Source organism: Hippocampus bargibanti, linkage group LG04 (assembly GCF_051943395.1).
Source record: "Hippocampus bargibanti isolate YZ-2025 linkage group LG04, ASM5194339v1, whole genome shotgun sequence".
Lineage (NCBI taxonomy): Eukaryota > Metazoa > Chordata > Actinopteri > Syngnathiformes > Syngnathidae > Hippocampus > Hippocampus bargibanti.
In genome coordinates this window covers 332,353-359,541 of record NC_142737.1, presented here as the reverse complement: position 1 = coordinate 359,541, position 27,189 = coordinate 332,353, and the positions used below count along the sequence as shown (strand labels likewise).

Below are 27,189 nucleotides of genomic sequence, written 5' to 3'. Positions count from 1 at the left end.
GTAGACATGTTTTGTCGTTCTTGATTTGTTTTGAGCGGACCACGCAAGTGCTCACACTAAAAGATTTTTTTTTGTAGGAAATAAATATTGTCATTTATTTTTAATGATAATGTACATAGTTTATTATTGTGCTGAAAAATATAGATTTTGAACCATTTTGTCTGTTGCTTTTTATCAATTTGTCGTTTGCTGGGAATTATTTTAAAGTACTTTCGCAGTATGTACAATTTAGTTTTTAACCATATCATCAACCATGTTAGTATGAACATCATTTCACTCCAATTGATGAAAAAAAAATAATCATATACATAAAACAAAATGTAAAAATGCAATTTCTGTAGATTGCCAGAGAGCGCTGATAAATTTTAATTAACTAATTTGCTGTCATTCCCGGTTTTTTTTCTTGGGGGGGGGGGCATATAAAACCACTGGACATATCCAAGTCATGTCCAGTGGTTTTATTTCCTCTTGGCATCTTATCAATGAAAGTTCTTTGCTGAATGAGGCACGGGAGGGCGTAGTCCAGTTGGACATTCACACTTTCTGAAGTGAGGAACATCCACGAATGGCGTTCAAAAAATGGAGACGTTTGATTGACGTTTGACGCACCTGAGTTCCAAATCAAATATGCGGCGTGACCAGAACGTGGGTGTCGCCCTCCACGCTTCAATCAGTCAGGCGCAAACTTGGACAACGTCGCCAACTTCTTCACAACGCAGACAACGCCAGTGCCGCAATAATCATCAGAATCATACATTTCATTTCGAAGCGCCTTTCAAAACTTTCAAGGTCACTTTACAGTCACAGGATCAGCTTTTATGTAGGTGAGCAGCGGCAGCCACGAGCGCCAGCGTTCACTCAACCCGGGAGTAACTTGGATAGAAAGCTAGCTAGCTAATAGATAGCTAACAGATAGCTAGCGAGGCCATCACTCAATCCGGAAGTAACTCAGATAGAAAGCTAGCTAGCGAAAAGACAACTAATAGACAGCTAAGTAACTCGGATAGAAAGCTAACAGATAGCTACCTATCTAGATAGCTAATTTTTAATGGCCCCCGTGAGGAAAATGTAACTACAATGTGGCCCACCCAAATAGATGGGAAGCTAGCTAGATAGCTAATAGATAGCCAGCCAACTATAACACTAATAGCTAGACCGCTAATAGCTAGCTAATAGATAACTAACAGATAGCAAGTAGATAGATAGGTAGGTAGCTTGATAGCTAGCTCAATTGTCATAATTGATGATGTAACAGGAACCTTAACCATGAATTGTTGTCAAAATTTACTCAGTTTAGTTCTTCACATATAAATCACAGGGGCTAGCTAGATAGCCAGCTAGGTTATTTGCTAGCTCCTTTCCAATTACTTCCGGGTTGAGTGAACGCTGGCGCATGTGGCTGCCACTGCTCACCCACAGAACCCCCCCCCCCCCTCATAGAATGATATGAGCACAAATTCAGGAAACATAAAAACTGTGGATGTGATAAAAGTCTATGGAGGAGAAAAAAAAGGAGAAAAAAAATCCTCAAATCACCGCAAATCCATCACGGAGACGGCATCGTTGGTGATGGTGACGTGGCCGGCGTGCTGGGTTCAAGGAAAGAAACAAAAATCCGTCATCCGAGTAGTTGTTTTTTTAATGTAAACGTCTCTGTGATATTTATTGTTTGGGGGGTACTCACGGTAAATAGAGGTGGGTCTTTACTGTGAGGATGAAAGCCCTTCTGCTTACACGAGGAGATCTCATTGGTTCCCCGATCTGTCAATCTAAAGTAGCCGATCCTGGAAGAAACAAATACAGTGAGACCTTGGCTTACCAACTTGATTGGTTCCCAAACAGAGTGTGGAAGGCGAAAAGTGTGTCTCCCAAAATTTTATTTCCCACAGGAAACCATTCAAATGAGAATAATCCGTTCCCAGGTCCCCACAAAACATCATTTTCTATTAAATAAGCCTTAAGACTACACAAAATAGACCTTATTTTATGTATTATAAATGTGATATGGTATTATAATGAAAGAAATAAACGGTACGGTATAATAAAGTTGTTTTATTGACCTTTGTGATGGTCGTTAGATGGCTTGATGGAATGGAGTGGCCGCTTTCATCAGCATTAAAGACTTGATGAGGAACGTAGCCTTCTTCTTTCACCATCTTGAGGAATGATCCCTTGGAGGTGCTTTCCCTGCGATAATTTTACCCTTTTCCTCATCAATTGTGTTCTGTTTAGCTGGGTTGATAGCTTTTTGCATCAAGTGTACAGATGTTTGTGGAGCCTGATTGATGGGATATTTTAACCGTGCAGTCTACACTCTGCCTATCAAAGTTGAAACGAGTCCAAATGTCACTGTTTTCTATCCATTTTCTCACTCTCTCTCTGTCGTCTGCCGCTCTCTTTAATGTTTAAACCACCTCCTCTCACTGCTGCGGCGTTCTTGACCAATCACGTGGATTTAACCAAAGACTGGGGCCGGGGAATAGAGGACAAAAACAATCGGCTGCCATTTTCTTGTTAGGAGAACGGGCTCGTTCACCAACGACACTTCACTCATTGTGGTGCTCCGTGTGTATCCCGAAAAGTAGTTTGTATGCCAAGGTAAAATGTTCATCAATTTAACGTTCGTAAACCGAAAAGTTCATAAGCCAAGGGGTTCGTAAACCGAGGTATCACTGTCAATGAATATTTTTGTGTTTTGGTCCACTTGAGGTTTTTTTTTGTGCCTAGGCAAGCCTCACTCGTTGAACTTGGGCGAGCAGACGATGGCGATGGCCTCAGGCAGCATCATCTGGTACGAGCAGTGCGTGTGCAGGTCCACGCTGGACAGGAACGCCGTCTGCGTTGGGTGAGTCTAGCATCAGCAAAAAAATCAAATAAATATGAGCCGAAATGAGTCATATAGCTCGCAAATCAAGATAAATATGAGCCGAAATGAGTCATACAGCTCGCTTTCTATCTACTTGAGTTACTTCCGGGTTGAGTGAACACTGGCGCCGCTGCTCACCCGCAGAAAAACTGATCCTGCGACTGTAAAGTGATCTTGAGAGTTTTGAAGGGCGCTTAGAAATCATTATTTGCTAGCTGGCTTATGGCTCGCTCGCTAGCTGGCTAGATCGCTGACTATCTAGCGGTCTATATATTAGCTAGCCCACTGGCTAACTAGCTAGATAGATAAATAGCTATCTGGCGTGCTATATATTGGCTAGCTAGCTATCAATTAGTGAACTCATAGCTAGCTTTCTATCTATTTGAGTATCTATTAGCTATATAGCTAGCTAGCTATTTGAGTCAGGAAACATATTAGCTATCTAGCTATCTATTAGCTAGTTAGCTAGCTTTCTATCTTTGAGTTATTCTGGGTTGAGTGAATGCTGGCGCATGTGGCTGCCGTTGCTCACCCACATAAAAACTGATCCCGTGACTGTAAAGCAACCTTGAGAGTTTTGAAAGGCGCTGAGAAATGAAATGTATTATTATTATTATTAAAAACAATAACATTTAAGAATATAGGGGAAAAAAGGGAAATCTCAATTAGAATACACTTATAAAATCTCATGCAATAAAACACCAATTAGGAAAACAAAATCAGAAAATTTGATTAATATCAAAACAAGAATTCAATCCAAAAAAATTATAATACGTATTAAAAACAATCATTTTCAAATATAATCAAACTCATAAAATGTAATGCAATACCTTTTGAAGTGTGAAAGCATGCTTTTATTTTGACACGCTCCAACTTCCTCCTCGTGTTGCTCCTAAATTTGTCTTTCTTCCAATAATCCTCCCATATTTATATCAAGAAATGTCAATTTTCTTTGATGGCTGTTCGCATTTGTTAACATTTTCACTTTGAAACCCTGAGCGACAACCAGCCTTGGACAACCAAAAATCACCACAGAATTGAATGTATCGTGTGACACCCCCCGCCCCCCTCAAAAAATAAAATAAAATAAAATAAAAACTCTTGAAATGACACAGGAAGTCAGCCTTCAATGTGTCTTACTTTGGGACAATAAATAGATAGTAGCTAATAATAATATCAATAAGTAACTCAAATAGATAGAAAGTTAGCGAGCTATTTAGCTCGCTTTTATCAAGCTATCTATTTAGCTAGCAAATAACCTAGCTCGCTAGCTATCTAGCTAGCTATCCTATTTGAGCTAGCTAGCGTTCCGTTGTCCCTGTCTTCTGACTTACTCAATTGGAAGCAATTTTGCTGCGCTCGCTCCAACCGAGGACTCCAATGAGCGCTCGTCACGTTTGGCCACAGGAAGTGGATTCGCGTGGCTCTTTGGGTTTTTCGGGTTTTGGCCGAGCGAGCGCGTTTGCGAATTGGGGCTTGACTCACGTGGATCCAGCCCAGCGTGATGAGGTCGTACTGGTCCTGGATGAGGAAGAGCTCCTCTTCGTTCTCCGTGTCGCAATAGTCGGGGCCGCCGCATTGCTTGGGAACGATCACGTGCGTCACCGTGAACGTGTTTCTGGTCTGCAAACGGCGGCGGGAGAACCCCATCGACTGAATCATCATCATCATCATCATCAGACATTTCATTTCCAAGCGCCTTTCAAAGCTCTCAAGGACACTTTACAGTCACGTCATTTTTTGGTAGCGGCAGCCAATCGCGCCAGCGTTCACTCGACCCGGAAGTAAAGGAAGTACAGGAAGTAGTAGAAGTGGAAGTACAAGAAGTACAAGCTCTAGTAGAAGTAGAAATAGAAGTAGAGGAAGTAGTAGTAGAAGAAGGACAAGAAGTAGCGGAAGTCGTAGTAGAAGTAGAAGTACAAGAAGTAGTATAAGTAGACATAGAAGTAGAGGATGTAGTAGTAGTACAAGAAGTAGAAGAAGGACAAGAAGTGTTGTAAGGGATTAGCCAGCTAGATGAAAGAGCTAAGTAGCTAGCTAGCTTGCTAGATGACCTGGAATTTCAGTTTGATCAATTTGTAGTTCAAATCAAATGATATGGCCCGGGGGCCAGATTTGGCCCCCGGGCCTTGACTTAGACACCCGAAGTAGCGGAATCTTCCTGCCAAGATGTATACAATAAAATACAAGACATATTGATTTATAGAGCGCTTTAACAACAGTTGATGTATCCAAAAGAAAAGTGATTTCAACATAGGTTTTTTTTAAAACGCCAATAAAAGTTAAATCAATAGTTAAGCACTTTAAATGTCAACATGTGAACATTTAAAATGTGACTTTTTGGGCGGGAGGGGGTTGCATTTCTCCATCGGAGTCTTTTCTGTTGTTAAAAGTCAATCTTGTTCAAAACACACACGCACACACACGCACACACACACGCACACACGCGCACACACACACACACACACACACACACACACACACACGCACACGCACACGCACACGCACACACACAGCCTTTTTGTCGCTTTGAAGCTGAGTGTACCGACCAGTTTACCGCAGAGGATGCCGCAGGTCTCGACGGCCCGGCTGGTGTTAGCTTCGGCTAGCCGCAGGAAGCTTCGGCACAGTTCCGACGGCACGAGAAGCTGGCGGAGGGCATCCACCGTCAGCTCTGCCCATTAGGGTGGAGACAAACAAACACACCGGATCACCATTTCACAACTTTCATTTGCTTTGGCGGGCCGACTTTGGCCCCCGGGCCTCGACTTGGACCCCTGTGATGTAAGGGATTAGCCAACTAGCTATCTCACTCACTAGTTAGCTCAATTACGAGCTAGCTCGATCGCTAACTAGCTAGCTCGATCGCCAGTTACCGAGCTTGATTGCTAGCCAGCTGGATAGATGAGCATGGAATTTCACCAGTTTGATTTGCTTTGCGGGCCGGATTTGGCCCCCGGGCCTCGACTTGGACACCCGGCGCTCTCCAGAAATCATTCCTTCCCATCCACCAACTCACCGTTGTTGTCGGTGCTGAGCAGCGAGCCGGGTTTCAGGGACCGGTCGAAGGCGGGCGGGGCGGCGGCCGCCGCCGGAGGGCGCTTCCCGGGCGGGTCGCGGGGGCCGTGCGCCGGCGCGGGCGGTCCTTGGATGCCCGGGATGAGCGGCGCGTCCTGGCGAGGCGGGCCGGGCTGTCCCAAGTCCAAGAGAAGGCGTTGGCGCTCCCGTTCCAGATCCTGGCGCCGGATCATCTCCTCAAAGGCGCTGAACTGTTCCTGTTCCTGCTGCCGCCGCTGCATCTCGGCCACGCGTTCCCGTTCGGCGTCCAGCGCCCGCTGCCGCGCCTGCAGCAGCGCCGCCGCTTCCTCCTCCGCTTTCTGCAAGACGCGCCAACTCAAGGTTGGAAGCCAGCTTTGACCATTTGGGCCAAATCAAACTTGGGAAATTACATGCTTAGCTATCGAGCTAGCTAGCAAACAGCTATTTGGTATATATTAGCTCACTACCTAGCTGGCAATCTATTTTCTATCCACTTGCTATTTATTTGCAATCCATTAGCTATCTATTAGCGAGTTACCTAGTTGGTTATCTATTTGCTATCTAGCTAGCTACCTCACCAGGTAACCAGCTATCTGGTTAGCGAGCTAGTTATTTAGCTTGGAATTTATTAGCTATATGGCTATCTTTCTAGTTAGCTAACTGTCTATCTAGCTGGCTACCTGGCTGGCTATCCATTTAGTTGTATTAAGTTCATCCTGTCTACCTGATTCTTATCTTCCAGACAGCGTACTGTCTGTCGGTGTTCGGGCGTCTGCCATGTTTGGGCGTCTACTTCCGCCTTCGTCAGAGTGTCACGGATGTTGTTGTGACACTCTGTAAGATAAGAATCTCTTTTAAATTGGCTATCCATTTGCTATCTATTAGCTATCTGTTAGCTAGCTAGATTTCTATCTATTGGAGTTACTTCCGGGTTGAGTGAACGCTGGCGCATGTGGCTGCCGCTGCTCACCCGCAGAAAAAACGATCATTTGACTGTAAAGTGACCTTGACAGTTTTGAAAGGAGCTTAGAAATATAATATATGATGATGATGATGACCTTCTTGACACAATGGTGGTCATAGTCTTGTTGGAATCTGTTGAGAAGTGCTTTCTTGAGGATTTCAGCTTGAGGGAAAGCCACATCCTTTAATTTCTGCCGGACAAAAAGAAGGAATGAGACGAAAGAAGGAAAACCAAAAGAGACATTTTGTAGCGTACCTTTTGCGTGTCCCTTTTCTCCGGAATATTTGCCGTTTTATAATCCGGATGCTTGGGAAGCTTTTCCACAAAGAGCCTATGTGGAAAAGTGGACAAACAAAAAGCTCCACATTATCATCATAATCATCACAAGAATAATACATTTCATTTCTAAGCGCCTTTCAAAACTCTCAAGGTCACTTGACAGTCACAGGATCCGTTTTTCTGTGGGTGAGCAGTGGCAGACACATGCGCCAGCGTTCACTTGACCCGGAATAACTCAAATAGTTAGAAAGCTAGCTATCAGATAGCTAATCGATAGCTAATAGCTAGCTAGCTAATATATAGCCCGCTAGATAGCTATTTAATAAAGGGCGCTTAATTTATAAGCGCCCTTTAAAAGTCTCAAGAAAGGTGCTTATAAATAAAATTAAATGTATTATTATGATAAATGTATTATGGTTATTCTACACAAATGAACAAATACTACTACTACTACTACTACTACTACTAATAATAATAATAATAATCTTTTCCTTTCGGCTTTTCCCCTCAGGGGTCGCCACAGCGAATCAATGTCCTCCATCTATCCCGGTTTTGTGCATCCTCTTCTTTCACAATAATAATAATAATAACAACAGTAACTATATAGTGCCACTTAGCAGTTTTTTTGACGACGATACTAGTGCAGCGTGTTCTACCGGAAACAAATTCCTTGTGTGTTCTACATACTTGGTAATAAAGATGATTCTGATAATAATAATAATAATAATAATAATAATAATAATAATAATAATAATAATAATAATAATAATAATAATGCAGTTTGGTCGGACTGGTAGAATTATAGAATGACTTATTTGTCTCTTGACAGTTTTGAAAGGTGCCCATAAATAAAATGTATTATTATTTGTATATAATAATAATAATAATAATAATAATAATAATAATAATAATAATAATAATAATAATAATAATAATAATAATAATAATAATAATAATAATAATTCCTTTTATTTATTATCGCCTTTCAAAACTCTCAAGTCATTTTATCATTCTTCTTTTGGCTTTTCCCTTCAGGTATGGCCACAGCCAATGTATTTCTTTGTTTATTTCTCCATCAATAAATAAATCAAAAGAAAGAAAGAAGGTTGCAGTGGGGAAGCTTCGCTTCTCTTCGCTTCGCTTCTCTTCGCTTCTTACGTGATGTATTTATTGTAGAGGACAAAAGCCCGCTCAATGTTGCCCTCGTCGGCGTAGACGTTGGCCATGCGGATCATCTCCATGCCCGAGCGGAAGTAGCGGCGCAGGGGCACCTCGTCGTTGATGTCCACCCAACTGCCCTTCTTGGTCAGGATGCGAACGCGCTCCTCGGGTGGCAAACCGACCAGGCTGACCTCGCTGTGGGCCGCCATGGCCCACCGCCCAACCTGCAAGACCACCAACAGGAAGGCCGCAGATGCTCAAATCATCATCGTACATTGAATTTAGAAGCGCCTTTCAAAACGCTCAGGGTCACTTTACAGTCACGGGATACGTTTTTCTGCGGGTGAGCAGCGGCAGCCACATACGCCGGCGTTCACTCAGACACTTTTTTTTGTTTCCTAATCATCATTACATCAGAAAAACGTTTGATCGCATCTAAAATAGCCAAAACACGCACTATGATATTTTCAGTCAAATGCCAAACAGCCATCCATCAAAATGACGCAAAGTGTCCAAAATCTGCAAAAAAATGAACCCGGAAGTGGCCATTTTCAGAAGGTCCCGCCCCCTTGTTCGTGACGTCACCCCAAGACGTCTTGCATTGCTGGAGAATCAAAACAATGGCTTCAGATTCGGAGAAGATGCTTTCTTGTGACACATCCAGTTATCAATAGGATTCAAATTGTTCTTTCTGAAGAGGAAAGCATACATGTTTGCAATTGATCAAAGAAGTCCTTCCGTGTCATTTTGAGGTATCATGTAGCACCAAAGAGAGGCAGAAAATGGCGACAGGCTGATTAATTCCTTACACGGAGCTTTGTCGCCCTCTTCTGCCTCTTTTTGGTGCTACACAAAGTTTTCAGACCAAACAAAGTACCGAAAAATGCATTGACGCCATGAAAGGACAATGTGTCCTTTCTCGGTCAGGGGTGTTCGTCCAGTGACGTGACGTGAGGACTCGTCACCAACTCAAAAACAAGACTTCCGGAATATTCAGCGCCAGTCTTAAAAGGTCAAATGTAGCTTTAATATGCGGTGGAATCTTTGTCAAATATGCTCAGTAGAAGTCATTTTACAAATGATGGACACAACTTGTCCGCCGGAGGCGTCGCTTGTCCTTTAAATGGCACTTTTTCACTGCTGAATGTAGGTACGCTACAGTTTGCTCTATTCAACCGCCATTGTTTCTGTGCGGTGAAGCGAGCGTACTCGCAGTCGTAGATGATTGCATTTTTGTCAAGTACGTCGTGCTTTTTGGTGGGATTGTCCAAGCTCTGCAGTTTATGATGACGTCAATTTTCTTTCCTAGTATTCAGTGACAGCCATTTTGGATTTCTGACCAACATCTGCCTGCATTCCATCGTTGGTATTTGCTCATCTGTCGCTTATTATTTCGCTTTAGACATCAAATACTGACGAATACAGATGATTTCATATAAATTCAACTAAATAATCGCTAAATCATTCCAATTAATAATTTGCATAACTAAAATGGTGACCGTGTTTACTCGGTCACAGATTGTCATTGTTTTAACTGTCATTACATTGCAGGCAGAAAATCCCCTCATATTTCCCAAATTAAAAATGCCATGATTTCCTTCTTATTTGTCGTAGAACAATAATCTAGACGTCATTTGAAAGCTATTTAAATGCGGTATTAGAAAATGCGTGATGAATTATGATTGATTTGTTTTCTGTCCCATCCATATTGAATGTGTAAGAACACAATTGGAATGTGAAGTTTCACTTCTTACCACTTTTCGTGTATGACAAACGACAATAATCGGAATGGTATAAATACGTCCAATAGTCAATGTAGCTACTTTTCTCTTTCATCGTGTGGCCAAATGTCATATTTGAGCACACTCAAGATGACTGCATGCAAGTGATGTCGCGTTAGCCGCGTGTAGCTAGCGTGGCTACTATACGTAAAAGGGCCGAAAAGAGAGGAAGCAAACGGCGTTTTTGGTGACTTCATACCTGCTGACGAGGTCAAAGGGAGATCCTACATCGATCGAGCCCACATTGAGATCCAACGACGTACTCGCAAGTCTGATTGATGGAGGGAACTGCGCTTACTAGACATCCGAACACTTCCGCAATCACAACAATTGACAGATGACGCGTTGTGACGTCGAGGTAGGCGGCTGACGTGCTTGAATGACACGGAGCATGCGCAGTCTATATGTTGAAGTCTCAGCGAGGAACACAAAGATGGTGGCCGCAGTACTACGTTGCTCTTCAGCGTTTTGTTGCTCTTTATTTTTTCTCAGAGTAGACAGCCCACGTACATGTCTTCTGTCCTGCAAACATTTTAACATTGTGGCCTTTTAGTGAAATTCGTATCCCCATTCCACGTTATAAATGGAGAGCACTGTACAATGGCTATCGTGGCTCGTTGGTCTAGGGGTATGATTCTCGCTTTGGGTGCGAGAGGTCCCGGGTTCAAATCCCGGACGAGCCCATTCTTTTAATTGAAATAAGTTGATTTCCCCACCTCCCTGGCAACGAATGCTTTTTAGGTATAGAGTCTATACCTAACGACGTTGTTATATATTGTCTATACTATAGACAAAAAGCAAACTAGAAACGACGATTACAATTTTTAGTCGCGCGAGATATTGCAATACCCAAACGAACCGCTTGGGGAGATCGTCTGACGTCACCTCGGAACATGACTCCAGCGCCTTCACTCGAGTGATGGGAATTCCGGCTTCTTTTCAGAGGGCCGGTTCTTTTGGCTCGGCTCACTAGAAAGAACCGGCTTTTTGGCTCTCAAATGGCTCCTCAGTTTGTTAGTTTTTTTTTTTGTGGCTTAAATTAACGAACGACCAAAAAATCACGTAAAATATTGTGAAAACGAATTACTAATGTAAAAAATACACGATATCAAATATCTTTATTGATATGGCTTGATTTCTATGTGCACAGAGTTAGTGGACGCTAACTTTGACTTTCCCTGTGGTTACGCTGGTCTGGTGATCAGCTGTGACTAATTTGCTTTACACATTAATAATGCTCTCATACCAAGTAGTAAAAAAATATCATAATGGGATAATATTAACATCATAATGTAATAACATTTGTCCACCTGTCTACCTCACACCCACCCCCCCCCCCCTCCCTGTGCGGGGAATAGAGGCTCCCATTTCCGGCTTGTTGTCAAGAGCGGCTCTCTTCGTTCACTTCAGAGATCCGGCTAGTTCGCGAACGACACATGACTACTTCACTCCCTGTTGAGCGATTCACGTCAATGGGAAAAGCAAGTGTTAAAATGAAGCGAAGGATGACGACGACGATGGCCCCTATCTGACACGTCCCCACTGGCAAACTAAATGTGATATCGCCGGCGTGTCGCGGGACGGCTGCCGTGGACCGCAGCTGACGTCAAGGCTGCTCCGGTGGCAGCATCCGCGGACAAGGTAAGAAAGCTAAGCAAGGACTGGAAGCTAGCTAACGCGCTCGCTAAGCTAGCCGCACCGTACAACGCCACCCGGCGCTCTTGCCAACTCAAATTCTGTCGGATTCTTTTCACCCAAAGCGTCCAAGTAAATCAGCAAACTCGGCGTGTTCTTTCAACGGGGCTCCTTTCGTGTACTTCGAAGACATTGAGTATCAAAGTCATGACATGGAAGTCAAGATCAAGTCTTTTTTTCATTGAAAAAAAAATGTTACTGTACCGGCATTATGCGCCGCCTAAAGTATTATTTCTATTTTTGTGCCATCAAATCACCCAAGGACAGATAGCTGTTGATTCGACATGGTCGATAACTCACACAAATTACAGCTTAAATTCAAATATTCTTTGCTGGCCGTTTTGTAAACGCATTGGATTGGATGTAACTTTATTCGTCTCGCAGTGGAGAAATTGACATTTCACAGCAGCAAAGTTATGAAAGGAAAGAAAGAAGTAGAAAACAAAATACAGGAGCTGCTGGAAAGGCATCCACTGTCGCGGTGCCATCTTGAAGTAAAAAAAAAAATATGACAACACAAAGAGTCATTAATTCTTCAGCACTTGCTGTACCCTCTTGTGACATGAAGCAATTCTCCAAAGCGGAGAGGATCAAAGCATCCTTTTCAGCAGTGTATCAGGGACGTCATGGCGGAATGTGCAGGTAATGTCCTCCCAAAAACTGCCCTGAGAATATTGCATCCATGATGCAATATACTTTGGAGAGGATAAAGAATACATGCGTGTGACTATTGCAAGAGTAACTTTCTATTTGTGTTGCTATTATGTCCGGTTGTCCATTGCTTAAAAAAAAAGATTAGTAAAAGTGAATAAACCCCAAAATAAAATAAAAATAGGGAGTAAAATGCATCCATTTTGTATATTTTTTTTAAATAAATGCCAAATGACAATAAAAATTCCATGGAATTATTCTTTTAAAAATGTATTTTACATTTAAAAAATGTGCAATTAAACTGTAAAAACAGCTAATGTATTCTTGCTCAGCCATGAGTGAGTTAGCATCTTCTTGCACTTGCATTTAGCCTCCTATTGGCAACATGTTCCATCCACAAACATCCAATAACAATTTCATTTTTCCAAATATCCACCATCAACAACACAGAAATGTCCTTTTTGTGTCGTCAGTGAATTGTAAGTGCAATAATCCTTTGAGAAATGTGGAAGTTAGCTTTTAGCGTAGCTCTCAGCGACGACATGAATGTATATTATTATGATTATCCATTGTCATTTGCTATCTAGTTGCTTTCTATTAGCTATCTGGCTGGCTAGGTATCTACCTGGATGGCTAGCTACCTAGTTATCTATTCACTAGCTGACTGGCTGGCTATCGAGCTAGGTATCTGTTGGCTATTAATTGGCTAGCTAGCTTGCTTTCTATCTATTCGAGTTACTTTCGGGTTGAGTGAACGCCGGCGCATGTGGCTGCCCCTGCTCACCCGCATAAAATTATCCTGTGACTGTAAAGTGACCTTGAGAGTTTTGAAAGGCGCTTATAAATGAAATGTATTATTATTATTATTAATATGATGATTAGAATGTGGAGGTGTTCCGCAGGGGATCTTGACCTTTTTGGTTGTCCTTTGTTCACATGGGAGCAAGTTAGCTAGCTAGTCAGCTAGCTAACTTGATTTATTTGATTTATTCCCAGTTTAACGGGGTCACCGTTGCTGGCTACCTAGCTAGCTATTTATTTGCTATCTATTAACTGTCTAACTAGCTAGAGAGGTATCAATTAGTCATCTATTAGCTAATTAGCTAACTTGATCTATTTGAGTTATTTCTGGTTTAACAGGGTCACCGTTGCTGGCAACCTAGCTAGCTATCTAGTTGCGATCTATTAGCTGTCTAGCTAGCTATTAGTCATCTATTGAGCATTTTTGAAGGAGCTGTTTAGTAAGTGTTGCTGTTTAGTAAGTGGAGCTGAGTAAATGTTGGAGTATGAGAATGTCGACTGGCCTTCCATCCACACTTCTTTGGTCGACCTGAAAGTATGGCAGCTATTCTGGTTGGAATCCCCGAGGGGGGGGGGAGGGGTGTGGCTTGCCGCGCATGGACTCTTGTCCGTCATGTCGTTCAAGATTCCTCGAAAGGCGAGGAATCCTCAATTCGTTCCTGCGAGATGTGCTCGTCAGATTGTTCTTTGACTTTCTACTTGTCGGTGGGTGTGATTTGATTTTTGCCGTTTTGCTGGATCGCGGGTTTTTTTTCTCCAGGAAAATCAAAACCTTGAAAAAATGCCCAATGACTCTGAGGTTTTGTGACATGGCTGTCGCTTGATGGCTTCACAGCCAGCGCCGACGTTACCCAATGACAGCACTTTATCCCATGATTGACAGCCATGTGGATTGCCTGTGCAACCTCTCAGCCCCGCCCAGCACTCCCTCCATTTTTATCACCTGGGTGAAAGGGAGAGAGAGAGAGAGACTGTATGACAGAGTGAGAGTGAGTGAGAGGGGGTGAGTGAGTGAGAGAGAGAGAGAGAGAGAGAGAGAGAAATAGAGAGAGAGAGTGAATGAGAGAGGGAGTGAGAGAGAAAGAGAAATAGAGAATGAGAATGAGAGAGAGAGAGCAAGTGAGACCTATTGCATGTGATCTTGGTCCCCATGAAGGGTAAAAAAAAGGAGGCATTCGTGCATCCAGTCATCCAGAAACTCCTGGCAAACTGTGGATTGATTTCATTTGCAAGAAATAAAGTCAGCAAATAGTTGCAATCGGACCCCCCCGGGTGGGGTTGTCCCACTAGCGGTGTCCCCCGAGGTGACGACGACGACGACGGCGGCGGGGGAAAAGCCTCCCCTCCCCTTTGTGGGCCTGCCAAAGTGTTGCCTGAAGCGGCACGGGCGGCAACTCGTCACGGTTCCCGCCACTCGCCGCTGCGAGGCCCGGATGATTACGGGGGGCGTCTGTCACTCAATCACCCGACGCCATATAAAAAGACAGACCCCGCCGGCCGCAGCGAGCTCGAGTTGTGGTGAGAATCCGCGCTGCTTTCAACTTGTTTGCCAGTCAACGCTGGCTCGCTGGCTCGCTGGCTGGCGGGCGTCTTATCAACGGGGCCACTTCACACCCGCGTGACATTCTATTCCTCATTAAGCGGCGCCCAAACCCTCAGGTAGGATACCGAGCGGGCGGGCGTAGATTGTGACCCCAAAAAGGAATCGGGATGGGGAAAAAATGGGACTCTTCTCAAAAATGGCGCTTAAAGGACAACCGACGCCTCCGGCGGACAAGTTGTGTCCATCATTTGTCACATGCCTTCTACTGAGCGTATTTGACAAAGATTACAGCGCATATTAAAGCTAGATTTGACCTTTTAACACTCGCGCTGAATATTCCGGAAGTCTTGTTTTGGAGTTGGTGACGTCTCGTCACGTCACGTCACGTCACGTCACGTCACGTCACGTCACGTCACGCCACTGAAACTGAAACTGGCCACTTCCGGGTTCATTTTTTTGCAGATTTTGGACACTTTGCGTCATTTTGATGGATGGCTGTTTTGCATTTGACTGAAAATATCAGCCTGCGTCTTTTGGCTATTTGAGATGCCATCAAACGTTTTTCTGATGTCAATTAGGAAACAAAAAAGTGATGTCGGTTGTCCTTTAAGGGGCGGTTTTGATTTATGGCTGTTATGGAGGTGAAAAGTCCAATTGGAGTTCCAGAAAAATCGCAACTTCATTTTGCAGCATTTTATTTGACAAGCTTCCGGGGTTTTTTTTGTTTTAATTTGTTAATGTTTTAAATTTTTAATTGGCAGCAATGAACTTTTTTTATCATCATCAAGGTTTGGCATCTGTCTTCTCGGTGATTTGAACATTTTCTTCAACCTTTATGACCCTTGTTTTCATGACAAATGTCGCAGGACTAATTTTTTATTGCTTAAGCAAATAGGATAAAAAAACATCAAAAAATACAATACACGTTTTTCAAATTATACAGTATTACTTTTTGTCATATTACGGGAGCATGCAAATTGCAAAGAAAAATAAGCCTTATTTCCTACAATAAAATATGAATAGCAATCGAAAAAAATGAACCCAAAATATATTTCAGACATAAAAAAAATAAAATAATCAAACTTTTTTTTGGGGGGGAGGCTGGGATTCTATTGTAGCTATATAAATATTTGCTCCATAATATTGATGGAAAAGTATATTTCTGAAAAAAATGAACCCATATTAGCACTCTTAATTTTTTTGTATACAAAAATGTAAGATCAAAAGCCTGACCTTATTTTGATAAAATTACATCTTGAATTCTGCATCGTGTCAAGAATAATAAACGTAAAAAAATAGAATGTTGACATTTCTTTGAAATGACGTTTTATTTGAGAAAGATTTGAATGGCAAATATCGTAACCAAAGGTTGCAAACTAATTTTTTTTTGTTGCCGCGAGCCACGTTGGAGCTACGATTTCCAGGGAAGCCATTAAACTGTTTCATCCCCTCCACATATTTCATATAAGATTAATGAATAACAATTGTTCTAATTTCAAGTCAAAAAGAATGTCTGTTTTGTGAATGACATGGGATAGTTTGAAATTTTGCTTGACTTTAGCAAGCATCGTGGCACTTGACACGCTTGATTCTGATTCGCGGGCCGAATAAAATGAGGTGACGGGCCATATTTGGCCCCCGGGCCTTGGCTTGGACACCCGTGATGTAAGCAATTAGCCAGCTAGCTGAATAGAAAGAGAGCTATCTAGCTCGATGGCTCTATCAAATGCTGACTAGCTATCTTGATCGCTAGCTGGTTTGACAGATGAGCGCGCTTGCTCTCTAGTCATGTCAGTGTGGTTCCGGCGGTACCTGGTGTAGCACTAGTTCCTTGTTTACCATGCGGCTTGTTCAAACACGAGAATGAATGAATGAATGAATGAATGAATAAAGGTCCCAAGGCTTGCCAGTCAAATGTCCTCATGCTCAAATAAACGTTTCCATCTGACTTAAACTAAGTCAAGATTCAAATTGAAGAACAACTCATTAGCCGCTGGCACATTTTTAACGGCGCTTTGCTAGCACAGGTCGCTTGACATCTGGTAGCCAAAATTCCAAGTTGAAGCGTCCTTTCCAACGTATCTCCAAACAAATCAACAAGCCACTAAAGTCAGACGAACGCTGTAAGGCACCGGTGTCAAAGTGAAGGCCCGGGGCCCAAATCTGGCCCGCCACATCATTTTATTCGGCCCGCCAAAGCAAATGAATCTTTGTGAAATTTCAGGCTCATCGTCACTTGTTTTGTTTAACATGATTCCGACTTGATCTTACTTCTATTCCCTGGTGCTTTTTACTATCTTTGCGACTGCTTTATTTGCTGTATAGCGTAGTTGTCCATGTTGAGCGCTTTGTGATAGCTTCAGTTGTTATTAAAACCGCTATATAAATCTATGTATTGTATCTAATATAATGTATGATGTATCTCACGTATCCTTGCAGCACAGGTGTTGCTCAGCCCCGAGTGAGTTAGCATCTTCTTGCACTTTAGCATTTAGCCTCCACTTGGCAACATGTTCCATCCACAAACATCCAATAACAATGTCATTTTTTCCAAATATCCACCATCTACAACACAGACATTTGTCAGTGAATTTTTAGTGCAATAATCCTTTAAGACATTTGTAAGTTAGCTTTTAGCGTAGCTCTCAGTGCTGACATGAATGTATATTATTATTATTATCATCATTTGATGGCTAGTTGCTATCTATTAGCTATTTGGCTGGCTAGGTAGCTGGCTGGCTGGCTGGCTATTTAGCTAGGTATATATTGGCTGTTGATTGGCTAGCTAGCTAGCTAGCTTTCTATCCATTCGAGTTACTGTTTTCCAGGAAATTTTATTTGCCAAAGCAAATGAAACTGTGAAATTTCAGGCTCATCGTCACTTGTACTGTTTAACATTTCACTCCGCATGATTCCGACTTGATCTTACTTCTATTCCCTGGTGCTTTCTACTATCTTTGTGACTGCTTTATTTCCTGTATAGCATAGTTGTCCATGTTGAGCGCTTTGTTACAGCTTCAGTTATTATTAAAGCGCTATATAAATCGATACGTATTGTATCTATTGAACTAGCTAGCGATTGAGCTTGAGCTTGATCGTTCGTTAGCTAGCTTTAGATAGCTAGCTAACTCAATTGCTAGATAGCTAGCTAGCCAGCCAGCTTGATATAGCTCTGACGCCCAACTCGCTTTGTGTTTGGAATTGCGCCCCCGACACGTAGTCATCAAAATTGTCCCAAAAGATTAGCAGAAGCTCCAAAGTGCAAAGCGCGTCACTTTTGCTCTGCAAATGTCCTTGAAAATGTCGGAGGGAAGCATGAATGCTCCACTGTGGTGTTCGCAGGAGGCGGAGCCTCTGACACTCGATTGCCCGCGCGCGAGCCAAGCGGGTCGGCGTCTTCCTTTCCGACGACTCGCCGGTCGGTGAGTGCCACCTTTTGTTGTCTCGCGTTTCCCCAAGCGGTCAGAGTAAGAAGCCCCGCCTCCCCCTCCTCCGTGATGGGGGGTGTTGTGTGAGGAGCCGCCACTTGGCACGGGTTCAAAATGGCAACGTGTCACTTTTCTAAAGCGCCGCGTCGTTGCAAAGATCAAGACGGGTTCCTCCCTCCCTCACGACTCACGACTCACGACTCACGACTCACGACTCACTTCAGCCAAACGTGCAAGTGGAGGAATGCCACCGGGAAACAAAGAGTCATTTCATGCCTCCACTCAAGAATCATCCCCCTCTCAATTTGATTCGATTCGATTCGATTCACCGACTCGAGTGATTCGCGGGTAGAAAACCATCGTTTGGATGAATCGTCAATAAACTCCGTCCGTCCGTCCGTCCGCCTTGATGAATTATTGCCTTAGTGTCTCGTCAGTGGTCGCCGTCAGTTCTGAGGCGACCAGTCTGGTTACGCTTCATTTGTAAAGGTGACTCATGTTGTGACTCACAGAAATGTGTTCCGCCAGCCAAAAAAAGTTGCCGCTCGCTTGTTGCTACGATCGCGATGTTTGGTTTCCCAGCGGCAAACGAGACAAGACGTCACCTTCAAGGAGGCGTGCACAAAATGCCTTCCATTTGCTGTGTTGAAAATGCCTTTTTTTATGTTCTATTTGTTTTTATTTGTAATCTTTTGTTTATTTTGTATTTATTTCCCTTATTTTTGTATTCATGACTTATTTGTATTTTTTATGTATTTATATTATTTTTGAATATTTTGTATTTTACTTTTCTTATTTTTATTTATTCATTTGTTTAAATTTATTGGTATTATTTTTGATTATTTTTTATTTTACTTTTTTTTATTCATTTTTATTGTTTATTTATTTGTATAATTTTTTTTATTTTACTTTTGAATTAACAGAAAGAAAAAAAAATGTGTCTGGAGGTCGTGGTCGTTAAGTCGAGATGGTCGTAAGTCGGATGTTACCTGTAGTATTAATAATAATAATAATAATAATGCGCTTTAAGTATATGCTAGCCAACTTAGCATAGCACCGATTGTTCTTGTATGTCATAAGAAAGAGTCAAAGGTTGTTGTTTCTGTCAAATCGTCGGTGAATCAAATTGCTCCAAAGGGGTCTGGAATGTCCAGAAACAAGGTGGTGATGTTTGGTAGACACTGTATCTCCTTATCTGCAGATCCAAATCCAGCCTGTGCAGCAGCCATGTTGATGGTGTTCCGTCATGGCGTCCTGGGATCGCTGCCCCCCATCTTGGTCCTGGCCTTCGTCCTGCCGCTTTGCGGAGTGGCGGCTCAGGAGGACGTCGAGCGGCAGTCCCCGGCGCAGGTTCTCCAAGACCTTCTGGCCCGCCACGGCGACAACAGCACCATCACTGTGCCGCAGTTGCGCTCCCTGCTGGCCCTGCTCAGCCAGGGCGATGCCGGCGGCGTACGCCAGGATGAGACCGCCACCGCCACCGCCGCGCCCAACAAACTCAACAAATCAAAGGTCAGAGCCAAGAAGGAAACAGTTGCTTCTGAAACGCCGCCGCGTCCTCATGAGTCAAAGTTGGATTGAATCCATTTGGTTGAGTCGAGTTGAGCCGGATGATTTGGTGAGCCGACTCATCCGAGTCACATGACTCTGTTCCCTAACGAGAGTTGGCTACACTCGAGCCAAGATCGCTTTTGTCGCCGTTAAGTTTGACCAAGCTATGCCTAAACCAGGATTTACTAGTTTTCGGCGGATGAACACCAAACCGCACCGTAAGATAGCACATTTATTGTACATAAAATAAAATATATTTTGTGGCGTTTAAGGCGTAGAAAATGTTTTTGGGTTTTATGGGGACCTGGGAACGGATTCTTCTCATTTTAATGGTTTCTTATTGGAAATCAATGTTTGGAAGGCAAACTTCTGGGAACCAATTAAGTTTGTAAGCTAAGTGTAGTGAGTGGATTCATCCGACCCGCCGCAGAGTCGTCTCGGTGGACATTTGTCTGCTTGACCGGGGAGGTAGTTGGTGGGTCGTTGGTCCGCTGCTCCAAAGCAGCTTTGGATGTCTCGGCTCGTTGCATATTTGGTCGTCTTAACGTCGCGCAAGATTGCCCGATTAGCTCGATGAGCTTGAGGCTTCAAAGCCATCCAGTAGACGGTTATTCGCACTTCACACCACTCTTATTCTGTTTGGAATGTCCAGCGCTGTCAAAGTCAGCTTTCTTGTCAAATATGCTAATATGCTAATGACGTACAGCACAGATGACCCGGCGTGCAAGATACTTGGAATGTGGCGAAAAAAGACAGACAATACGTGTCATTTCTCAATGTAAAGTGAGCTCGTGTCGTAATGCAAAAACAAGAAAAAGGTTGAAGTGAAAAAAAAAATGAAAAAAGAGAGTTCAGGATGATAGTACAACGTGTAACGCGTACTCGGAGTTCGGGGAGTGTGGCAGTGGGTGGAGGGTAGGGGGCGCAGGGCTGGGAGGGAGTTGAGTCTCCTGACACCGTCCCCCATTTGTCCCCCCCAGTGCTTGGCAAAGGACACGCTGGCCATCTACAGCATGGGCGAGCAGTCCCGCCTGGACGGTCGCGCCTTGCAGGAGTTGTGCCCCAGCATGTTGCAGCAGTTGGACGCCGGCGCCTGCCGAGCCGGCGATCACGACCGGCTGGGCGGCGACGCCTCGCCCAGGCCCACCGATGCTGAAGGTATCGCCACGTTCACACTCGAGTCGGGTTCTTTGGTCTGGAGGCGCTCAAAAGCACCGGGGAGGATACCACCAGGCTTTCATTGGACCTTAGTTGAAAAGCAAATGGCATGCTCAGAACACGCACACACGCACACGCACACACACACACACACACACACACACACGCACACACACACACACACACACACACACACACACACACACACACACACACACACACACACACACACACACACACACACACACACACACACACACACACACGCACACACACACATTTCTGTTTCAATGGGTTTGTGAGGTCCGGATAACTCCTGATAAGGAGTGAGGACCACCATTGCTGATAAGTTTAGAGAAGAACTCGTGTTCCATTTGAAGACTACATGTCAGCCCATTTCCCACATCAACTTCTTTCAAAACAAAGAAAAAAAGTGGACTTGAAACTTAAATACCAGCAGGAGTGAGCTTTCTGAATGGCTACATTCAAAGTCCTCACCCCTGTGGTGAATTTGATTAAAATATCGTTTTACTTTTTGGTGCTATGAACTTTTTCCTCTCATTAAACACACACACACACACACACACACACACAGTGAGTAAAAAGTGTGTGTATCCTAGTGAGTGGGGTGAGAAATGAAAATACACCCCAAAAATCATTTTGGGTGAATTTGTGAGGACCTCTCTGAAAGTTTACCAGATGCATATATAGACGGTCTCAAAGCCTTTAGAATGAAAAACTTGTGAGGACCGGCCAAAAAGTCCCCACTTGTCAAAAAGGTCCTCACTATGTATGGTATCAAATGTTAGTGGTCCTCACAAGACTACTCATTCAAACACACACACTTACCTGTCTGTCCAGCTTTCTATCTATCTAGCTTGCTAGCTCACTAACACGAGCCCACGGTAGCTAGCTATGTCGCTAGGTAGATAGCTAGCCTACGCTCCAGTTATTTCTTGTAACTTGCTGTCTTGAGAAAAACAAATTTTTTCAAGTTCTCTTTTCTTTTCTTTCTTTCTTTGTTTCATTTTAGATGTTTTCACTTTTGTTCTTTCTCCCTCCCGCCCCCACCAAAGTTGCATCGAACCCCTCAGGCTGTCTTTGCGCCGCGGGTGATTGCGTCTTTCCTGTGTCTTGTTTTTGTGCGGCCAAAAAGCCAAAAGAAAACAGTAGCTTCTTCATGTAGGCCTGAATGGGAAGTGTGTGTGCTGCTCCAAGCATTTTTGGAGCTCTCCAGGACGGACCTACAAAGACAAAAGTATCACTGTGGGCCTTCAGGCGTGTTTGCCTGAAGGCCCTTAACTCACCTTAAACATAAGAGAAGGCCTGTAGTATTTGAATGGAGTGGGGGGGGGGGGTGCACCGTAAGACTCTCTGAGTACAATGAAGCCCCTTCGCTACTTTCCTCATCCCCCCCCCCACCCCCTTCATGTGGTGCGTTCATCCCACCCATCCCACTCTGCTAACCATCTGACTAGCTACCTAGCTGGCTATCTATTTGCCATCTATTTGTTGTCTATTAGCTAGCTATCTGGCTGGCTACCTAGCTTGCTACCTAGCTGGCTATCTATTTGCTGTCTATTAGCTATCTATCTGGCTAACTGGCTATATAGCTAGCTATCTACTAGCTATATAGCTAGCTAGCTATTAAATATCTCGCTTGCTACCTAGCTGGCTGTCTATTTGCCATCTATTAGCTAGCTATCTGGCTGGCTATCTGGCTGGCTATCAATTGACTGTGTATTAGTTATCTATCTGGCTAGCTGGCTATGTAGCTAGCTATCTATTTAGCTATATAGCTAGCTGGCTATCAATTAAATATCTCGCTAGCTATCTATTAGCTATCTAGCTATCTTTCGATCTTATTTTGGGTTGAGTGAACGCTGGGGCGTATTGTTGCCGCTGCTCACCCACAGAAGAACGTATCCGGTGACTATAAAGTGACCTTGGGAGTTTTGAAAGGCGCTTAGAAATAGAAATGTATTCTTCTTCTTCTTCTTATGATAACGAGCCCTTTGTGTCCCCCTCATGTCCTTGTCTCCGCTGCTCAGTGTGGGGCTACGGGTTCCTGTGCGTGACGGTGATCTCGCTGTGCTCGCTGGTGGGGGCCAGCGTGGTGCCTTTCATGAAGAAGACCTTTTACAAGCGTCTGCTGCTCTACTTCATCGCGCTGGCCATCGGCACACTCTACTCCAACGCCCTTTTCCAGCTCATTCCTGAGGTAACGATCAACGATCATCACAAAGGTCAACTTTATTATAGCGTCCAGTTTATTTCTTTCATTACAATACAATAGGACATTTGTTATACATTTAATAATGTCTGTTTTGTGTCGTTTCAAGGCTTATTTAGTAGAAAATGATGTTTTATGGGGACCCGGGAACGGATTATTCTCATTGTAATGGTTTCCTGTGGAAAATCAATGTTTGGAAGATACCCTACACTCCAATAGCACATTTATTACACATAAGATGCAGTCTGTTTTGTGTAGTTTGAAGGCCTTTTTCTCGGATTATTCTCATTGTTAATGGTTTGTTATGGGAAATCAATATTTGGAAGACAAACTTTTGGCCTTCCGCACACTTTCTGGGAAGCGATGAAGTTGGTGAGCTGAGGTCTGACTGCCCTTTTTTCTTGTATTCAATGACTTGTCCTGCGAGTGTGAGTGTAAAGTGACCTTGAGAGGCGCTTTGAAATGCAATGGGTGACTCTGACCTCTCCCCCCATTTCAGGCCCTGGGCTTTGACCCCATGGTGGACTTGTACGCGCCCAAGTCGGCCGTGGTCTTTGGCGGTTTTTACCTGTTCTTTTTCACCGAGAAGGTCCTGAAGATGCTCCTCAAGCAGAAGCCCGCCGTGAGTCACACTCACTTTGAATGGCCTTCACCAAGAAAATAATTGCCGTCGCGATCGAAATAGCCGCCCTGACCGTCCCTTCAAAATAAATCAACACATCAATAAGAAATGAATGAATGCTAAATGAATAGATACATGAATGAATCCGTGAATAAATGAATAAATACATCAACACATAAATACACGAATAGATACATAAATGAATAAATTAATGAAAATAAATACATTAATAAATACATGGATAAATTAAATGAACCAATACCTGAATAAATGAATCAATGAATAAATACAGAATGAATAAATTACTAAATAAATACCTGAATAAATTAATGGATAAATGAATGAATAAATACATGAATGAATACACAAATAAGTAAATGAATGAATCAATACATACATAAATAAACAAATGAATAAATAAATACAAACACACATAAATAAATTGATGAATACATGGATAAATAACCACATTAATTAATAAATGAACGAATACCTGAATAAATAGATGAATGAGTGAATACAAAGATGAATGAATGATTTAATAAATATATATACATAAAGAAATACATACATCAATAAATTAATTAATACATTAATAAATACCTGAATGAATGAATAAATACATGAATAAATAAACAAGTAAATGAATGAATACATAAATGAATGAAAATAAATGAACAAACACCTGAATAAATGGACGACTGAATGAATATAAACATAAATAAATGAATGAATGCTTAACAATGCTTAATATAAATTCTGCTAAAATATTCAAACATTATTTGCGAAAGAAAAACCTCCCAGGCTGGACCAAAAAGAAACAATAAAGTTTTTTTGTTTTTTTTTAATTTTAGTTGGTTATTTTTTTGGGGGGGCCGGGTGGTGGATGCGGGTGAGGTCATGAGAAGGTGTTTTTATGTTTGCGGGCCCGTACGCCCGGCAGGGTGACGCCCACAGTCATTATTTGGAGGAGGGCGAGAAACTGCAGCAGCCGAACGGCCACGCCCCGGACAAGATGGACGCCGGCGAGGGCCAGCTCGCGCTGGGCCACTCGCGCGCCTCGCAGGTCAGCCCGGCCGCCAAATGGGCTCCTTCCTCCCGGAGAACGCCCCCTAACGCCCGCGTTCTGCAGGACCCGCAGAACGCGGGCAAGGGCGGCTGCCGTTGGTTGAAGGGCACGCCGTACTCTGACATCGGCACGCTGGCCTGGATGATCACGCTGAGCGACGGCCTGCACAACTTCATCGACGGCTTGGCCATCGGCGCCTCCTTCACCGCCTCCGTCTTTCAGGGCGTCAGCACCTCGGTGGCCATCTTGTGCGAGGAGTTCCCCCACGAACTGGGTGAGCCGTTTCAAAGCCAGCCGCCGCCAACGCCGCCAACGCCGCCGCCTTGCCATTGACGCTCGCCGTCCTCCAGGCGACTTTGTCATCCTGCTGAACGCCGGCATGAGCATCCAGCAGGCGCTTTTCTTCAACTTCCTGTCGGCCTGCTGCTGCTTCCTGGGCCTGGCCTTTGGCATCCTGGCCGGAAACACTTTCTCCCCCAACTGGATCTTTGCCCTGGCGGGGGGCATGTTCCTCTACATCTCCCTGGCAGACATGGTCAGTTGCACTTGCATTTTTTTTTGGGGGGGGGGCGGCGTCCAAGTCAAGGCCCGGGGGCCAAATGTGGCCCTCTACTTCATTTGATTGGGCCCACGAAAGCAAATGAAACTTTTCTTTCCAATTGTCATGTGTCAAGCACAAAAAAACCCTCAATATTTCTGACTTGAGATTTGAAAGCGCCCCCCCCCTCCCCCCGCAGTTCCCCGAGATGAACGAAGTGAGTCGCGAGGAGGAGGACGCCGGCGGCAGCAGCTTCCTGCTAACGTTCGCCATCCAGAACGCCGGCCTGCTGACGGGCTTTGGGATCATGCTGCTGCTCACCACCTACTCCGGACAGATACAACTGGCGTAGGCCACCTTTAGCTAGCTAGCTAGCTAGCTGCTATTTCTTTTCCATTAGCTGTCTGTCTGTCTGGATGGCTATCTAGCTAGCTATCTCTTATCTGTCTGGCCCGCTGGATAGCTATCTAGCTGACTAGTTATTAGCTATATGGCTATCTATCTAGCTAACTAGCTATTAGCTAGCTGGCTCTCTTTCTATCTATTTGAGTTATTCCGGGTTGAGTGAACGCAGAACATCTAGCCAGCTAGCTAGCTTCTTGCTATTTATTTTCTATTATCTGTCTGTCTGGATGGCTATCTATTATCTGTGTGGCCCGCTACTATATAATAACTAGCTAGTAGCTAGCTGGCTGGCTCACTTTCTATCTGCTGGAGTTATTCCCGGTTGAGTGAACGCCGGCACGTGCGGCTACCGCTGCTCACCCACAAAAAAAAAAAAATCATCCTCTGACTGTAAAGTCACCTTCAAGGTTTTGAAAGGCGCTTAGAAATTAAATAGATTGTTATGATGATGATTGTAGGATATAATGAGTTAATTTGTCTGAATAATGATGTTGTAAATGTCATTATAAGGCACGATTCATTGAGCAAATGAATCTTGGATATGACATCATGGAGTCATTAGCGTCATCGTTGACGGAATTAGACACAAACGAAAATGACGCAAGGGCATTCCACAATGCTCCGTTTGTTGTTGCTCCGTCAAGAACTTTTTCTTTTCTCGTAAAAAAAAAAAAATCCAATTCATGCTTGCGTCAGTCAGCGGTCACACTCTTATGACAATTTCCTACAATTATGATTGGAATACTTTGCATCTGCTTTGTCTCTATTTAAATTTGACAGCCCAAAAATTGTTGGACTTGTCACATGATGCAAACACATACAATTTGGTGACTTTTATTGATAGCTACCTAGAATTTGAATGCATGCCATTATGTTTGGTTGCTGTTGGAATTTGTTTACGCAAAGTATGGAAGAAAGTTTGACCATTGAAAAATTCATACATGTATTTTTTTCCAATTAAAAAAAAAAAAGTCTCCTGATATGAGTTCAGCTCCGTCGTTACTACTGCTTTCTACTGAAAATGGACATGGGAGGTTATTTATTGCCAGTCTTTTTTTTCTTCCTTTTTTTTACAATGGTGGACTGACTGTGTCGTAGCTTGTGTTACTGTGAATTCCAATCAACTGGATTGATAGTTCACATGAGTGATCGATCATTCAAACGGTCGCTCACCAAACACAATTCAGTTTCTGATTTTAGATCCGGAAAAACAAAAGTATTTTTCCATGAAAATCAAGACTGTGCTATTTAAGCGGACTTTATACTTGACCAATAAAGGGTTTTTTTTCCATGCATGTGTCAGCTTAGTTTTATTTTGAACAAAAATTTCAAGGCAGCCATTTTGCATGAGTGCCCGTGAATGCTACTTTGTTACCCTCTAACATGTTTATTCAATTCAAAGTAA

General features: G+C 43.4%; 2 protein-coding genes and 1 non-coding gene across 5 annotated transcripts; 2 read left to right on the top strand and 1 right to left on the bottom strand.

Annotated features, from left to right (window-relative positions):
- Nucleotides 1-77: 77 nt before the first annotated feature.
- On the bottom strand, nucleotides 78-10,423 carry LOC148898577 (STAM-binding protein-like A). Its single transcript, XM_088993310.1, has 10 exons — nucleotides 10,290-10,423; nucleotides 8,307-8,533; nucleotides 7,125-7,200; nucleotides 6,964-7,059; nucleotides 5,886-6,243; nucleotides 5,416-5,540; nucleotides 4,352-4,489; nucleotides 2,739-2,851; nucleotides 1,685-1,784; nucleotides 78-1,589 (listed from the first exon to the last, which is right to left on the bottom strand). Exons 2-10 carry the CDS (start codon nucleotides 8,516-8,518, stop codon nucleotides 1,533-1,535), a joined length of 1,275 nt encoding a protein of 424 aa, XP_088849436.1. The 5' UTR covers nucleotides 8,519-8,533; nucleotides 10,290-10,423; the 3' UTR covers nucleotides 78-1,532.
- A 278-nt stretch (nucleotides 10,424-10,701) lies between these two features.
- On the top strand, nucleotides 10,702-10,773 carry trnap-ugg (transfer RNA proline (anticodon UGG)). Its single transcript has one exon. It is a non-coding gene; the product is annotated as a tRNA-Pro (tRNA).
- Nucleotides 10,774-11,504: 731 nt separating this feature from the next.
- On the top strand, nucleotides 11,505-27,075 carry slc39a14 (solute carrier family 39 member 14). Of its 3 annotated transcripts, XM_088993308.1 has the most exons (10): nucleotides 11,508-11,731; nucleotides 18,123-18,202; nucleotides 19,410-19,720; nucleotides 20,740-20,917; nucleotides 22,969-23,138; nucleotides 23,650-23,772; nucleotides 24,716-24,838; nucleotides 24,905-25,115; nucleotides 25,192-25,376; nucleotides 25,579-27,075. In XM_088993308.1, the coding sequence occupies exons 3-10, from the start codon at nucleotides 19,436-19,438 to the stop codon at nucleotides 25,729-25,731; spliced, it is 1,428 nt and encodes a 475-aa protein (XP_088849434.1). In that variant the 5' UTR covers nucleotides 11,508-11,731; nucleotides 18,123-18,202; nucleotides 19,410-19,435; the 3' UTR covers nucleotides 25,732-27,075. The 3 variants fall into 3 exon arrangements, with proteins under 3 accessions (XP_088849433.1, XP_088849432.1, XP_088849434.1); XM_088993306.1 differs by having other exon boundaries at nucleotides 11,506-11,731; nucleotides 24,716-25,115; XM_088993307.1 differs by lacking the exon at nucleotides 18,123-18,202 and having other exon boundaries at nucleotides 11,505-11,731; nucleotides 24,716-25,115.
- The last annotated feature ends 114 nt before the right edge of the window (nucleotides 27,076-27,189 follow it).

Bases quoted from the DNA above. Each gene is read 5' to 3' on its own strand.
- LOC148898577 (XM_088993310.1), bottom strand. From the start codon at position 8,518: ATGGCGGCCCACAGCGAGGTCAGCCTGGTCGGTTTGCCACCCGAGGAG. The intron at 6,244-6,963 runs GTCATCATCATC...CGCGTCTTGCAG, and splicing joins ACCACCATTGTGTCAAGAAG to AAAGCGGAGGAGGAAGCGGC. The intron at 5,541-5,885 runs GTGAGTTGGTGG...CCTAATGGGCAG, and splicing joins GCTCAGCACCGACAACAACG to AGCTGACGGTGGATGCCCTC.
- slc39a14 (XM_088993307.1), top strand. From the start codon at position 19,436: ATGTTGATGGTGTTCCGTCATGGCGTCCTGGGATCGCTGCCCCCCATC. The intron at 23,773-24,715 runs GTGAGTCACACT...TACGCCCGGCAG, and splicing joins TCCTCAAGCAGAAGCCCGCC to GGTGACGCCCACAGTCATTA. The intron at 25,116-25,191 runs GTGAGCCGTTTC...GCCGTCCTCCAG, and splicing joins GGAGTTCCCCCACGAACTGG to GCGACTTTGTCATCCTGCTG.